General features: G+C 35.6%; 1 protein-coding gene across 1 annotated transcript; it reads right to left on the bottom strand.

Annotated features, from left to right (window-relative positions):
• Positions 1–4,713: 4,713 nt before the first annotated feature.
• On the bottom strand, positions 4,714–11,466 carry LOC121406903 (titin-like). Its single transcript, XM_041597776.1, has 7 exons — positions 11,147–11,466; positions 9,550–9,777; positions 9,115–9,162; positions 6,601–6,642; positions 6,199–6,377; positions 5,053–5,838; positions 4,714–4,818 (listed from the first exon to the last, which is right to left on the bottom strand). Exons 1-7 carry the CDS (start codon positions 11,337–11,339, stop codon positions 4,714–4,716), a joined length of 1,581 nt encoding a protein of 526 aa, XP_041453710.1. The 5' UTR covers positions 11,340–11,466.
• Between the last annotated feature and the right edge of the window lie 5,898 nt (positions 11,467–17,364).

Here is a 17,364-nt window from a genome sequence, read left to right as displayed (position 1 = left end):
TACAAATATTGATAAATTATGAAAATACTTCTCCTGGTTGTTTAATTTGCTATTTAAAGGCAGTGGCGGCACCAGGATTTTCAAAGTGGGGGGGCAAATGGGGGGCAAAAGAAAATATTGGGGGGCAAGGGCAGTCAAATTTTTTTTTTGCATGTGTGGAAAAATCGAGCGCGAAGCGCGAGTTTTAGTGGCCCCAATAAACATTTTTTTGTTACACTTGATATAAACAGAAATTTTTGTAAAATCAGGTAATGCTTAATGGAGCAAAGTTATTGATCAAAACTAGATCATGAACTGAACATTTACATATATGTAATCTTAAGGCGTAGACCTATTCTACTTTTACATTTTTGTATCACATCAGAAAAAATGCATGATCGCATTGTAAAAGACTTCAATATTTAATTTCTGTTCTCTTTTTCATATCTTATTTTTTTCATACATAGGCCTAATAATTTTCTTCCGAAGACAGGAAAGTTTTTAATACACAGGGTAAAGTTTATTTTCAAATATACTATAGTTGGGTGTCTTGTTATGAGAATATAGCCTAATAGATACAGACATTCCCCTCGTGGAAAGGTCGAAAATTTAAGAGGGAGGGGACAGAACACCCATCGCAGATTGCACATCTTTACATAGCCTATTTACTTTTTCACTAAAAACCATGACGGTGACAAATTATGAACGAAGAGTTCAAGCATTCTTATTTGTTAATGAAGCAAATCGATGAGTTTAATCCAAATTTTACATGAGTAGATGCATATTTATTTCCACGCCCCCCCCCCCCCCCAAAGAATAAACATTGCTGACGACAGAATACACGCCATGTACTGTAGTTTAACACTTACATTAGCTTGTGTATCACACATTGAAATGTCTGCCTTAATGCAAGATATAACAAGCGATATAAACTTATTACAAACTAATAGTGTGCGAGGAAGCCAACAGCGACTAAGTGAGAAAATTTTCAAGTTTTGAAGAGCAGAAAATGGTATTTTAGAGCACTTCACAGCTGAGCTTGAATATGTAGTACGACAGCATCTACTTATTTACAAATTACTGTATAATTTTCTTTTAAGTCCTCAAAATTTCTGGGGGGGCAAAGCTTCTGAGTGGGGGGGCAAATGCCCCCCCATGCCCCCCTTGGTGCCGCCACTGTTTAAAGGTCAAGTCCACCCCAGAACAAAGTTGATTTGAATCAATAGAGAAAAATCAAGCAGGAATATTGGATATCAAAATATCAAAATGGGATGTAAAATAAGAGTTATGATATTTTAAATTTTCGCTTATTTTTCTCAAAACATTTCTTTGCTCAACTCAGTGATATGCAAATGAGAGTCGATGACGTCATCTCCTCGCTATTTCTTTTGTGTTTTTTTAATTATACAATATTTCAATTTTTATCGATTTGACAATTAGGACCCTCTTGTTTGAACCACAAAATGGTAAAACAATGGAATTCCACATGTTCAGAGAGGAATGAAACTTTGTTTCACAAGATAATTAGGAGAAAATTAAAATATTTCATATTTCATATAATGGAATACAAAAGAAATAGTGAGTGGATGATGTCATCGGTCCCCTCATTTGCATCCCGACCAGGCTGTGCATATAAATGTTTTGTGAAATTAGGCGAAACTTTAAGTCATTACTTTCTTATTTTAGATCCGATTTTGATGTAATTTTCAGTGTTATGCTTGTTTTATTTTTCTGTTTCTATTAAAATCAGCTTTTTCTTTAATAAATGTTAAAACTATTCCTAATTCATCAACACTCACACACGTATACTACTGAACCCACTTGTTCTATTTGTTAAGTTATAAAATTTTAGTATTCCGTTATATTTCCCTCTGATAAGTTTGGCTTAAACTAGGGGCAGTCATCCCCCCACCATTCAGAAAGATAAACTGTTTGCTGTTCTCGGGTCCACTTTTTTTCTTATTGGTCTCGACTATCTTAACCGTGTAACACGACTCAGCCTGTGGTATTTGCCTTAAATATGTTTTGGAAAGTAATCTCTGTGTTTGAAAATTACACACCTCCCCCAAGCCCGGCTATGGGCCTGCAACCTTCCTCCCAACATAATATTGACATCAGCAATTATTTCATCAAACTTTAATAATGCACAACCAAGCATACAATACCAGATCAAAGCCCTTATCAGTCTTTGTAGTTTTCTTCTCATCCTTCAATCCTTACCCTTTTCATACCAACATCACAACTGCAAGTGGTATACGACAGTCACACATATTTAAATTAGAGAGTTAATTTTTTATTAAAGAATTTCTTGTCGTAACACTAAGATTAAACAATGTCAAAAGCTTATATTAACAAATTATCCGGCACATTTATTGAAAATTGATTATGAATTGATAAAATAAAAAACATTCAAACATTTCATAATAATTCTATGGTGAACAAAAATTATATATCATAATGGTCTTATCTTAAAACTATCAAATTTCATAGTTCCACTGTATCATTATCCCTGTAAAGATTGAAAAAATGTGAAGGATGTATTCATAAAAACCGAAACCCAGTGAGTGAATCAACCTGAGAAGATGAGAGGATCAATATAAAAGTAGTTTCATAAAAATTTGTTATGAAATAATTAGAAAGTTATGGAAATTTGAAAGGTCTTGTTGTACTATCTATGGGGATCCTCAAATTGGCAAACATGCTTCAAAATGGCTGATTTTGTGGACAACTCTCCATTTGTTTGGTACACAAATTTTTCAGATTATCCCCACCATCTCCAAAATTTCATCCTACCTCCTACTGAGCACAATACATGTCTTTTGGAAAATATAATTCATACCACATATGTCAAGGTCAGGCTGGAGGAGATAATCAGAAATATGTATTAATAAAGGTGGAAATCTGAAAATTTGTGTGCAAAACAAAATCAACCATTTTGAGGCATGTTTGCCAATTTGATGATCCCCGTAGACAGTGATGCAAGACTTTTCAAACGTCCATAACTCTCTTATTTTATAACCAACTTTGGTGAAATTTATTTAAGATTGCTCCTCTCATTTAACTCTTTCTAATAAAATTGACTAACCCATTGGGTTTTGGTTTCCTTTAAAGCGGGTCCTGAGAAACTGAACTCGCACAATGACTGGCGAAAACGCTATATTATTTACAAAGTCGTTGCACTGAATTCGAACAATTTCTTAAAATCCAGTATGAATTATAAAATCTGGAAAATGAAATCATACACACATACCTTTTAATATATACATTAATTAAAAAAAAATGGTACCCCAAATGTCTTAGTAAATTTTGAGGATTTGAATACTAGATCAAACAACATTGCAGGGTTATATTGATAAATGTATAGATAGAAGCATCTGATAACTGATAATAATCAGTAAGCACCTGCAAATGATACAACATTATTATAAAATAATCTATATTAATTCATTTTGATGAAAAATACACTCATACATTATTTACAACTTTATGTATATTGGCAAATGAAGCACTTGTATTTGATTTCATTAAAAACATTGAATAATTATAAGGAATGTTTACAGATAATTTTGTAGACAAAATAATGCAAAACAGTTCATTACAAATTAAACACAATATTCTGTGACAATTAACATCAAATGCTAACTTTCTATAATACAGGACAATATTTGTGTGGCATGCAATATTCATATAGCTCTTGCCAGCACAAACTAAAGAAATTGTCTATACATGGCAATATTGGTGGCATGTAATAAATTAAATCTCTGAACATCACACACTGAAGAAATTTTCTATAAATTGCAATATTGGCATGTAATAATTATTTCTCTAAACATTACAGTCTGAAGACATTATTTTTATAAAAATGGCAATATCTATGGCATGTAATAAATTAAATCTCTGAACATCACACACTGAAAAAACTTATACAAAGTGGTTATAGTTTTAGCATGTAATAAAGCTCTGAATATCATTCAATGATGGAACTTTCTTTAACTTGGCAATACATTCACTTGCTCATTGCACTTACTTTGTACACAACTAAAATGGTCCTATAGATAATTTCATATCCGAACATTTCAATAGTAACAATCTTTTGAACGGAAATGAAAACTTAAACCTGCCCCATGCTTTAATTCTTAATACAAATAAAATATAAAAGAAAACTAGAATTTCAATCTGATTATGAGTATTTGAACAATATGACTAAGGTGGTTTAAAATGATTTTTTTTTGGGGGGGGTGCAGTGTTTAACTCCTTGGGTGCCAAGCTCGCATTTTTGCGAGTTACAATACACACAAATGTCATAGAGCATTAACATTTCTAGCACAGATAACAGATAACATTTGTAAATACTATATTGAAAAAGTATCTTTTAATTGTTTAGTTTAAAGTTGTGGAGCTCTGATAATGTTATCAATATGTTTTGATCACAAACTTTTAAATTAGAATATTATACATTATCACAAGACACTTTATTTTTATTTTGTTATGATTCTATAATTCAATCAAATCTCCTAATATCTAAGAATAAAAAATGAATATAAATCCTAAAGGCATAAATGAATATCAAAAAAATAGACACCATTATATTTAACATAATTAAATAGCAAGTAAAGGGTAGACACTCTCTAGGTATCCAAATAGTACAACATGGCATATTCGGATGTCAACAGCTATTCAGATTATTTGAGTATATATATATTTGTCCGAGGTCTAGATTATAGATGTGGATGACTATAGAAGTTGACAAGCACTTACTTCAAACCTTTCTGGGTTTTGAGCTGGTTGTGCAGAAGCTGGCATGGTTGTGTGATATTGATAAGCTGATACTGATATGATCTAAAACAAATTAAACATACGAAAATAAAAAGAGAATTAATTTCAATATGGGAAGGTAATGATTATGTATTGGTATCCAAACTCTGTCACCAAATATAATGTTGATGTTTAACTGATTACTTAATTGGCTGCTTACTAAAAAATAACAATTTAGTTGTTTTCAAAAATATTTATATTTCATTTTTGGAGTTTCCTTTGATGTTCCAAATATTTCTAAAACATAACGTAATGTACCTTGCCATCTTCCGGGTTGACCGATTCTGTGGACTTCTCGCAAGGTGTGGCCATGGGTCTATCGGGATAGACCAATTCTGTGGACTTCTCGCAAGGTGTGGCCATGGGTCTATCGGGGTTGACCGATTCTGTGGACTTCTCGCATGGTGTGGCCATGGGTCTATCGGGATAGACCGATTCTGTGGACTTCTCGCAAGGTGTGGCCATGGGTCTATCGGGATGGACCGATTCTGTGGACTTCTCGCAAGGTGTGGCCATCGGTCTATCAGGGTTGACCGATTCTGTGGACTTCTCGTAAGGTGTGGCCATGGGTCTATCGGGGTTGACCGATTCTGTGGACTTCTCGCAAGGTGTGGCCATGGGTCTATCGGGGTTGACCGATTCTGTGGACTTCTCGCAAGGTGTGGCCATGGGTCTATCAGCGTTGACCGATTCTGTGGACTTCTCGCAAGGTGTGGCCATGAGTCTATCGGGGTTGACCGATTCTGTGGACTTCTCGCAAGGTGTGGCCATGGGTCTATCGGGATGGACCGATTCTGTGGACTTCTCGCAAGGTGTGGCCATGAGTCTATCGGGGTTGACCGATTCTGTGGACTTCTCGCAAGGTGTGGCCATGGGTCTATCAGGGTTGACCGATTCTGCGGACTTCTCGCAAGGTGTGGCCATGGGTCTATCGGGGTTGACCGATTCTGTGGACTTCTCGCAAGGTGTGGCCATGGGTCTATCGGGGTTGACCGATTCTGTGGACTTCTCGCAAGGTAAGGCCATGGGTCTATTGACAACTCCCTGTAATATTTGAGACACAAAATGAAAGAGACTTACTAGTAGAAAACTTGGATAACTGAAATTGCTAATTATATTTGTTTTGTATATACTGATTGTAAAATGTTTGAAATTGATGTGGGTTCTGAATATTGATTTACTTCAACTCGTGAAAATAATATAATACACCCTGTTAAGGATTTTTAAAATATGAATACTAGAAGACCGGATTGTCAATTACAAACAATTTGATTATATAGGTTTTGACCTGCAAGTCCTGTGATTAGAAGTCAAGCTCATATCCAACTGAGCAACAGCATCTCCAGATGTCTGTGTTTACTCTTTAAAAACATTGATAAGGAAATTAATGTGAATTTTACACACCGCATAGTTGTTATGCTCTGAACATGGGTCGTCATCTACGAAGTGCTTGTAGCACAGGAAAACCTCACACACGACACAAACAAAAAACACCTCGTCTGCACACCCAAAGTGCTCACAAATTTCTACATGATGCTCCTGCCTGCCTCTAAGCACCTCTCCAAGAATGCTGATACATTCATCTTCAATAAAAAAGTATTATTTCAAATGAAATCTGTCATCCCAACATAAGGGTGACAATTATTAGAAAACATTAAAATATATATATATATTTATACATATTCACCGTAGTGATTTTCTCATTTTAAAAAAATCCATTAAAAAATGCATGTCCTTTAATCATGTATGTATAACATATGCCAAATTATTTAAGATGTAAATACTGCATAAAGATGAAATACATACCTTCTGTGACAGCTCCTCCAAGGTCAGCTCTCTTTCCTTTATCTGTTATACATTATACAGAAAAACAGAATGGATTTAGCAAAATGATAGGTCATATGCAGCATGCCTGAAGGAAAGGGGGGTTACAATTTAATACTGAGAATATCCAGCATATCACATTGACAAAAAAACCAATGGGCCATTTAGCCCAAAAAATGTTCATTAAATGTTGATGCAAATAAAGTTTAGAGTGTTATTTTCATGCATACAATTTTGAAAAGTATTGAATAAGTAGCACCCCTGTTACACCCACAAATGTAATAATCGCCCACAAATGTAATAACACTTTACCCACAAATGTAATAACGCCCACAAATGTAATAACACTTTACCCACAAATGTAATAATTTTTGATCGCCCACAAATGTAATAACACTTTACCCACAAATGTAATAACGCCCACAAATGTAATAACACTTTACCCACAAATGTAATAATGCACTTTACCCACAAATGTAATAATGACTTTACCCACATATGTAATAAATTTGAAGTGATTTTTGGCGAATTCGTTCTAAACTAACATCCTATAGTAATGCGTTCATATAGCACAAAAGTTCAAAGTCTTTTTTCCAGACCCGGTTAATGAAATATTACAGTACAAGTCCAAGTCTTTTTCCAGACCCGGTTTTTCAAAATTATAATATACGTCCAAAGTCTTTTTACCAGACCCGGTTGTTTGAAAATTATAATATACGTCCAAAGTCTTTTTTCAGACCTGGTCGTTTCAAAAATTATAATGTACGTCGGTGAGGGGTAAAGACAACACTCTAAGCCCAAGCATTTTAAGTGGGTTTAATTTTGAAGATTGGTCTCAGCTGTCATTTTTTTTCAATATTTCTTTATCTTTTAAATAACCGGGTCCAGACGAAAGACTAAGCATAATATTCCACACGAATAAGAATATAAGTCTTTTGTTTTTAGGATTGTTTAAATCATGTTTAAATCACAGGGTCTGGAATAAAGACAACGCTCTAAACATGTGCTTTTCTACATGCATGGTCTTAATTTGGAGGATTGTTGGTTCTTAGATTCGTTGTTAGGGGTTGAGTTTTATTGATTTTTTATTCCTGAAATAATTGTGTTTGGAGGAAAGTCGATCTTCGACAATCGGTCTTCACGTTGTTCCACAGTAATTAGATTATTGGGTATTCGTTTTAGAATATTTGTAAAAACTATTTTATTTTTCAAATAGTAACCAAGTCTGGAGAAAGGATCGATGTCTGCTTTACCCACGCGCTATTACAATGTTTTGTAGGGGTAGTAGTATTATTTAAAAAAAGACATATTTTTACTGGATGAAACTTTGGAAATTTACTTTTTTTTTAATAGCTGGGTCTGGAGGAAAGAGTACGTTTTAAAACTCGTGTTATTCCACGAGAATAAGAATATAAGGTCTTATGTTAGAAGATTTTTTTTTTCGTAACTGTTTTAGGTCTGGAATAAAGACAACACTCTAAACCTCTTTTAAAACAGGTTCTTAGGTTGAAGGTTTGTTTGGTCTTAGACTTTGATTTTTTTTAATTCTTAATATTAGCGGTTTTTTTTAAGAAAAAAAATGGTCGGGTTGAAAGACTACGCTATATCCAGCATTAATAAGATTATGGGGTCTTTATACTGTTTTTAAACTGTTATTCATAATGTTTAAATAACAGGTAACCGGGTCTGGAGAAAAGACTACGCTTGATTCTCAATTTACTCTTAGTGCATATATTCACAATATACAACGTATAAGTTGAAACAACAAAGACATTAATTCCACCAGTTTTAATTAACTGGGTCTGGAGACAAGACTAAGCTCGATTCCCATTTTTTCCACAGGAATATCATTATCGTATCTTAGTTTGGACTTATATTATAAATTTTGAAATAACTGGGTCTGGAAAAAGACTTTGGACTTATTAAATTTCTTGAAACAACCGGGTCTGGAAAAAAGACTTTGGACTTATATCACAATTTTTGAAACAACCGGGTCTGGAAAAAAAGACTTTGGACTTTTATTATATTTTTTTAAACAACCGGGTCTGGAAAAAAGACTTTGGATTTATATTATAATTTTTGAAACAACCGGGTCTGGAAAAAAGACTTTGGACTTGTATTTTGATGATTTATTAACCCGGTCTGAAAAAAAGACTTTGCACTTTTGTGCTATATGAACGCATTACTATAGGATTTTAGTTTAGAACGGGTTCGCCCAAAATCCCTTCAAATTTATTACATTTGTGGGTAAAGTCATTATTACATTTGTGGGCGATCAAAAATTATTACATTTGTGGGTAAAGTGTTATTACATTTGTGGGCGTTATTACATTTGTGGGTAAAGTGTTATTACATTTGTGGGCGTTATTACATTTGTGGGCGTTATTACATTTGTGGGTGCAGCAACCCCCCCCCCAAAAAAAAAAGTCATGATAATAATACTTCATCGATGATAGTATGATATAAATATTGTATGTATAAAGATCAAATATATACCTTCTGTAATATTTCCCTCTATGACAGCTGCAGCTCTCTCTCCCTTTTCTGTCAGAAATGGAGAAAAAAACAGAATGATTGTATGTAGTAATCTGATAAATGGTATGCAGCATGCCTGGAGAGGAGGGGGGGGGGGGACATTTAAATACCAAGACTATCCAGCATATCACAATTAAAAAAAAATACAGAGGGTCATCTAGCCCCCCAAATGTTAACAGTTTGATACAAATACAGTTTAGAGTGTTGTTTTCATGCATGCAAGTTTGAAAATCATTGAAGAAGTAGCACCTCCAACAAAACAACACTACATCTATCTTCAATAGCTACAGTATTAATGGTTCAGTAAATTAAATAAATTTATAATAATCATCTTGACCTGACCAAACAAATACTGGTCTGCATAATGCTGGGTCATAAAGAAAATGATTTTCTCACCTCTTAGGAATTTCAAAGGAATATCGTCATCATCTTCATCCGAGTCCTCTCTCGAAATTTGTAGCACCTTGCCGTGCCATCTCTCCCTCCCCCATGGCATGACGACTGCATCTCTGACCCTCGGATGGCGACGATGAGGACATATAATGTCTTTATATTCAACCACGTTCTCTGATTGGTTCCTAAACCATCTAATCAGCAGCAGTGTGTCTGGCTCCATGACTGTTACTGAATTTTTTATTAGGAAAATTGAAGGAAAAAAAACACAGAAAATCTGTGAACAGTGAATGCAAACAAAATATGATGGCTTTCTCATAATCAGGTCAGAACCAGGTGATTATTCGTCTAGATCTGTAAGAACTAGATCTAGACTTTCTAGTCTACTGACTACTGCATTTAGTAAATGGTAGTAATATCTAGTAGTAGTAACCAGGGGGAGGGGGAGGGGGCACTTCCCTTGACGAGTGGATACCATGCTTGTCCATGGGGTTTCGAAAAGCACCCTAAACAAGTATTTTCCATGTTCTGACAATTGCACCCCTTAACAAGTATTGGCGTGTGAATCCATACCCTTATTAAGTATTGGAAACAAAAATGGTACCCTTGACAAGTATTCCCTTAATTTGACACCCTAAACAATTCCAGCACTCACAAACGTCTGCTTTAGATCTACCTTTACTTACCATATTTTGGGTTTAGTATCGCCCCACCTCCCACGCCTCGCTCAAATCGGACCCTAAACACGTAGTGTTGGCGCAATTGAAAGAGTACATTTTAGTGTTTTTATACCCTCACAAATTTGACCCGAAACACGTAGCTTTCCTAGCGAAATATATACCCTTATTTCAGTATTTTGGCACCCTTACGATACGTACGTAACGTGCCCAATCTCGAAAAAGATACCCTTTCTACATGTTTCTTTGGACACGCATGGAATCTCCACTCGTCAATGGAAGTGCTCCCCCCCCCCCCCCCCGGCCCCAAAGTAGTAACTAGACCCTTTACTATAGTATACCTTTTGTAGTCAAGAGATCAAGATTAACATAGAAAACTTTGAATCCCATGCATCAACATACAAATCTATAATAGTATCATTGAACAAAGTAACACTTTTTAAACAAATTAGACTTTGCACTTGGCCACTCAACACAACAAGAGACCCACAACCAGCCAACAGCCACAGGCAAAATGACGCCCAAAATCATACAGGCACACAATGTCAGTAGGTCAAGATCTACTGAAGACGAGAGTTTGACATTTACCTTTGACAGCTAGTACTACTACTAGATCTAGTAGTAGTACTGCACATACAATGTAGTGATTATATAAGTGTCCTACTAGTATTACATAGTAATATTACTAACAATTATATTAAACAGAAAACAGTATTAAAAAATACAAACAATACACGAATTTCGACAAGTGGGACTTGAGAGATCTAAACAAACAAAAATATGGCGTAATTTCACGATTTAACTTGTTTTGGGGGAATTGCCTTCATTGAAACACAGTGTGCCGGTTAAAATACTCGTAATGAACGATATTGTATAAAATGAAATTAAAATTTATAATGAAAAGCTGAATTTATCATGCTTACCGGACGCTCTCCTTCTCCCGTTCGGAATTAGCGCCTTTCTGCCGGGCTGAATTTTAGCAAAGCCGGTTATCGTATAAAGGCTGTAACGTGTGCGCATGCGCACGATCGCACTGCGCCCTTCTGCCGGGAAGTGATTTTGTCTTCCATCTGCTAGTGCCCTTTGATTATTGACCATAACTTTAAAAATAAACATTTCCCAAAGCCGGGATTTTTTTTTAAATGTTGATCTTTCCAAACCCTATCGATTTATGAAAAAAAATGAAAAGTGAAAATTTGGACGAAATTCCCTGCTAGCGCCCTTCTGCCGGGCATACGACGATGTATATTATCCCATTACATGGGTTGATGATGTTATATCCCCACTTGCTCTTATTTGCATTTTATTATATGAAATAAGGTTTATTCAAAAATTTTCTACCAAGAAAAACAATTTGATTGACAACTGCCTATTATTGCCGTAACTTTCATGATCATAATGGAGAGTGGAGACACATTATTTACACATGTATGAACAAATGAAAGATGTAAGATTTCATTTAATAACATAAGAAAAAGTAATGTGGGGATGTGACCGTCAGCCCACCTCATGACGATGTGCACATAAAAATTAACTGACTTCACAAAATATTGATTAACTTTAGAATTCAATAACTTTTTTATTTGAATTTTGTTATCCAATTTCGATGAAGTTTTCAGCATTTTGCTCTGTGATTTTTTTCTATTTAGCTATATTTAGCCTGAACCATACCTTTGTATATAAATTCTAGATTTTAAGACCAGGTGTCAGTTGTCATTTTTCTTCAAATGTATTTCCCGGGTGTTTCCATTCCGGGGTTTCCATGTGTTTCTGGAATATTTTCACAAACTTTATAAATTTTAACTATTTCATTTTGGTCATTTCCATCGAACCCCGTTCTCAGAAAGTCTCTATATAGGAGATTTGATGTTACCTCTCATATGATAGGGAATATCATGAAATTTCAAATAGCATTACCGTAGGAGGAGTTTGCGGGAATTAAATCGATCGATCGCGCGCCAAGAACAAGCTTGATTTTGTGCAGTGCAGTAGGTTGGAATAGGCTAATGTCACGGCCTGGTGGTGGTACGATAGGTAGATATCCTTGGTGATTTCATGGCGTTTCACCGACCTACAGACTTTTAGGCTGAGCTACTGGAATCTTCCGGATCATAGCATAGGTATGATACGGCATGTATATATTTTAGATCTAGGAATTAACTTAAGTACGGTACCGGCGTATTATAAGCCAAAGTTGATTTAGCCCAATGCACAGCTACCGACGGTGCGGTAGCGGTCCAGGCCATGGCATACAGTAAACTATGCAATTCTTTATGCACGCTTTATTCAATCGGGATATCACAAATTTCGTGATACTATAATTCGAATTACACGGGGGCTAAATCCCGGCATCGGATTTGGGATGGGGGGGGTCGGGTGTCCGGACACTTCTTATTTTTGAAGCCTTCTTTTTTGTCTTTTATTACGCTAAAAATATGAATTCTAATTCAATAGTTGCATAATGGGCGCTAATGCAGTTTCGCACCGGCCGATTACCAGCACACCTAATCACCAATACTTGTACCCAAATGTCATGACAAGTCTCTCAGTCACATTTCGATGTCAATATATCCACCACTTTTCAAAATATTGTGATCGGGAATGGCAGTATTTCGGCTTCGATCTCAACGTCGTTGATCGACACGGCGTAGACATCGCTTCGCGGATCGCTTGGATTCACCGTGCACCGTAATGTTGATATGAACTGAAGTTAGCAACCAAATCATGCGAAAATGTGGCGAACAAACTGCCAGCATGCCGCATGCGAATGTATGTTCGCATGATTTGGTTGCTAACTTCAGTTCATAACAACATTACGGTGCACGGTGAATCCAAGCTATCCGCGAAGCGATGTCTACGCCGTGTCGACCAACGACGTTGAGATCGAAGCCGATATACAGCCATTCCCCATCAAGATATTTTGAAAAGTGGTGGATATATTGACATCAAAATGTGACTGAGAGACTTGTCATGACAATTGGGAACAAATATTGGTAATGAGGTATGCTGGTAACCGCCGGTGCGAAACTGCATTAGCACCGCATAATGTGCTCTATAATATTTCCTAACATTTTTGTAGTAATAATTGATGAAACTTCGGCCTCGCTTGTATTTTGACTTTTTTCTAAGTCTAAGTCTGACATTGACTAACTAAAATTAGGGTGACTGCACACAGAGCAAAAATTTCGCCCTTTTCACCACATTCGACAGCCTAAAATGGTCATGGTCTTGACAGCTGGCAGCCGTCTGTTTTGAGGAGTCTTTTAACATTATTTGACCATCACTTAACATCCTGTGCGAATTTCAGGCCACATGACCAAGATCAGCGGTCAATGAACTTTGTCATTGGCCATGTGTGGTAGGGTATCTGTTGAATTACCATCATAACTGAAAGTTTATAGATCTGATTCATGAAACTTATACATAAGAGTAATTAAGTATCTTTGAAGATCTCATCTGAGTTTCAGGTAACATGACCAAGGTCAAAGGTCATTTAAGATTAAAGGACAAGTCTACCCCAACAAAAACTTGATTCGAATAATAAGAGAAAAATTCAACAAGCATAACACTGAAAATTTCATCAAAATCGGATGTAAAATAAGAGAGTTATGGCATTTTAAATTTTCGCTTATTTTCAACAAAATAGTTATATGAACGAGCCAGTTACATCCAAGTGAGAGAGTTGATGACATCACTCACTCTCTATTTCTTTTGTATTTTATTATATGAAATATGAAATATTTTTATTTTCTCGTCATTGTCATGTGAAATGAAGTTTCATTCCTCCCTGAACACGTGGAATTCCATTATTTTAACATTTTGTGCTTCAGGCAATGAGGTCCTAATCATCAAAATCGTAAAAATTGAAATATTGTATAATTCAAACAATAAAAAACAAAAGAAATAGTGAGTGAGTGACGTCATCGACTCTCATTTGGATGTAACTGGCTCGTTCATATATAATAACTATGTTGAAAATAAGAGAAACTTTGAAATGTCATAACTTTCTTATTTTATATCCGATTTTGATGAAATTTTCAGCATTATGCTTGTCTGATTTTTCTCTATTGATTTAAATCAACATTTTTCTGAGGTGGACTTGACCTTTAATGAACTTTGGCCATATTGGGGGTATTTGTTGAATGACCATCATATCTCTGTAACTGTTATCTGTAAGTGTATTTGTTCTAGTTCAGAAAAAGTGGACATAAGAGTAGCTAAGTATCACTGAACATCTTGTGCATGTTTCAGGTCACATGACCAAGGTCAATGGACTTGGCAATGTGGGGGGAGGGGATATCTGTTAAATTACCATCATAGGGGTCCGGACAGCCCGACCACCAGACAGCCCGACCCTGGACAGCCCGACCCGCTGCCCTGGACAACTCGTCCCGGTCGAGTTGTCCAGGGTTGGCTCTGAATCGGACAACTCGACCACTTGAATTCTTATTTAAAATTTCATGAAATAAGATTTCAAACTTTACGTCAAAAGTATTTTCCCGCATAATCCATGTTTCTACAATATATTCTCGACAGAAAAATTGACATTTTGGTTCATTTTGAACTATTTTGAAAGAAAATAGAACGAGTTCCCTTGCCACGAGAATAATCCGATACCGCCGGCGAGCTGTGTTCATGCAACTTGCAAGGTCTGCAAAATTGAGTTAATTTTTCCGTCACTTGACATATTTTAATGGTGAGTGTGTGTTATTTTGTATTTTCATATTCCATTTTCACATTTCCTGTACTTATCTAAAGTCATAGCATTGCACAAAACTGATAATTATTGCAAACTTTTTTAGATAGTTCGCCTGGAAAGGACACCGATGCGGTGCTTCGCCTCGCCGGCCAGCTGGGCGACCGGCTGTGCTTGTGACTGAGTGAGGCAGTCAGCTCAACTAGCTATGCGATTTCGAACTTATTTTAGTTAATTTGTCCGTCTCTTGACATATTGCCCATATTCCATTGGGGAGAGTGTGCTAATTTTGTATTTTCACGCTTCTTTCACTTTTAAAATTTTTTTTTTATGTCACTAACAAAAGGAAATAGATTTGAAAATGTCTCAGTAGCCGGCCTATGACTATGTACCGGTACCGGTAATTATGTATGAAGTTTACATTTTTTTGTAGGAAAATTTTTGTTCTTAAATAACTATTGCAATTTGTTTTATTGTTTTCTAAGTTTAGAAGAGCAGGGTGGGGTGCACAACTGACAATAGATTTGGTAATTATAATTATCAAAATTGAAAAGTTTATTGAAATATGAAATGTATTCTGCCAAAATTGAAAAACTTACCTTTTTTATCAAAATCTAAAAACTTGCTTTTCGTTAGCGAAAAACATGTCTCTCATGTTTTACCTGTCGGTTACTGTCGCAGCTTTTTTTAATGCAACTTCAATTGGTAACAACGGGTCTTCTGGAGGATACAAGCACTTGGGCTGGTACCAACCTACACCAGGGATGAGGAGAAGAGGTTTCAGACTCAACAAGCGATGGCATTTCCATTACCTTCACGTGCAAAAATAATACCGAGTTCCAATGACTTAGGCATCAGAGCGGCAGTCCCTTGATGGATGAGGTAAATACAGCTTCTTAGATACATTAAATCACTTTTTTACACTCCATGCAGGCATGTCAAATTTAAATTTCTGTTGTTTTGTTGTTGGTATTTTCAAATTCTTTAAAAGAAAGAAAGGACAACTGAATTGAACAATATTTTTTTCTTTTATACATTGTTTGAATTAAACAAAAATTTTAATTGTTTTACTTATAGGTTTGGTAGAAGTTGTAACATTTCAGATTAATTTGTGGATATGGTAATGCGAAATTTATGTGGATACCAGATATGGTTCTAGTGTGTTTAGCAAATTAACTTAACTTTGATATATTCGAAAATGTATTTGCTTCTAAATTGAAGACAAGATGAAGATTGAAAATGGTCGGTTTTGTTTAGTATCAAGAGGTGCAGACTGCAGATCTTCAAATATTTGAAATTACAATAATTTTGTCATTAATTCATTTCATACTTCATTTCATCTTTCCAGCTGTTTGATATAGTTGAGACAACATGGATTGCAAACTGTACTTATTTATAAAACAAAATTGTAAGGAAGTGTTGAAAGGACAAGTCCACTCCAACAAAAAGTTGATTTGAATAAAAAGAGAGAAATCCAACAAGCATAATAATTGTAGCTTTAAGATTGTCCATATTGTTACATTGGCACCCAAAGCAGAGGATATTGTTCTCAATTGGAGTTAAGAATCAACAAATGTAACTATGATAACTATGGGCACAAATAAATTTGTGAATATGTACAAATAGTATACAAATATAACAGACTTTAAGGAAGTATAGCAGGAATTATTTGTCTGATGTTGGACTGGCAATTGCTAATTATACTATGAGGCAAAGTATGACTGGGCACACATGACTTTGTGATAATATGTAAGTAGTAAACAAATATACCAGGAATAGTGCACTTTGATTTTCTTTTTTTTTCAACAGCACAACAAGGCAGTGTTTTGTTATGTGATGCTATACTGTTTGTAAGATATAACAGAAAATTATGTGTTACTTGGTAATTTTAGTTGTGATTAAGTTTATCATATTGTTACATAGAAAATAAATAGTATACTAAAAAAGTATTGTGAATATTGGGTTCTATTACTCTCGTGTATATTTTTTTCTGCTGAACATTTTACCTTTAAGTGCTGTGGTGATCAGATGGACATTTTGGGAGATGAAGTTGAAATTGGAGGGATATAGACGATGATATGAAAAGGATGGTTATGAAAAGGGGGTTGGAGATGAGAGGAAGGGTGGAGATGATGAGGGGAGGGATGGAGATGAGAGGGATAGAGTTGATGAGATGAGGCATGGAGATGAAAGGAAGGATGGAGATGAGAGGAATTATAGATGATGAGAGGAGGGATGGAAATGATGAGAGGAAGGATGAAGGGGATGAGAGGATGCATGGAGATGAAAGGAAGGATGGAGATGAGAGGAGGGATGGAAACTATGAGAGGAAGGATGAAGGGGATGAGGAGGCGATGGAGATAAGAGGAATTGAGATCAGGGGATGGAGAGGATGAATGGCGCATCATCAACATTATCATCACCAACATCATCTCTATCATCGCC

Source organism: Lytechinus variegatus, chromosome 2 (genome assembly GCF_018143015.1).
Source record: "Lytechinus variegatus isolate NC3 chromosome 2, Lvar_3.0, whole genome shotgun sequence".
Taxonomy (NCBI): domain Eukaryota; kingdom Metazoa; phylum Echinodermata; class Echinoidea; order Temnopleuroida; family Toxopneustidae; genus Lytechinus; species Lytechinus variegatus.
The sequence above is the reverse complement of the archived record's forward strand: the minus strand, read 5'-3'. Positions and strand labels throughout refer to the sequence as shown.

Excerpts from the sequence above, each read along its gene's own strand:
- LOC121406903 (XM_041597776.1), bottom strand. The coding sequence starts at position 11,339 with ATGTTTATTTTTAAAGTTATGGTCAATAATCAAAGGGCACTAGCAGAT. Across the intron at positions 9,778-11,146 it reads CGGGAGAAGGAGAGCGTCCG|TAACAGTCATGGAGCCAGAC; the intron begins GTAAGCATGATA and ends TAAAAAATTCAG. Across the intron at positions 5,839-6,198 it reads CAGAGCATAACAACTATGCG|GGAGTTGTCAATAGACCCAT; the intron begins GTGTGTAAAATT and ends CAAATATTACAG.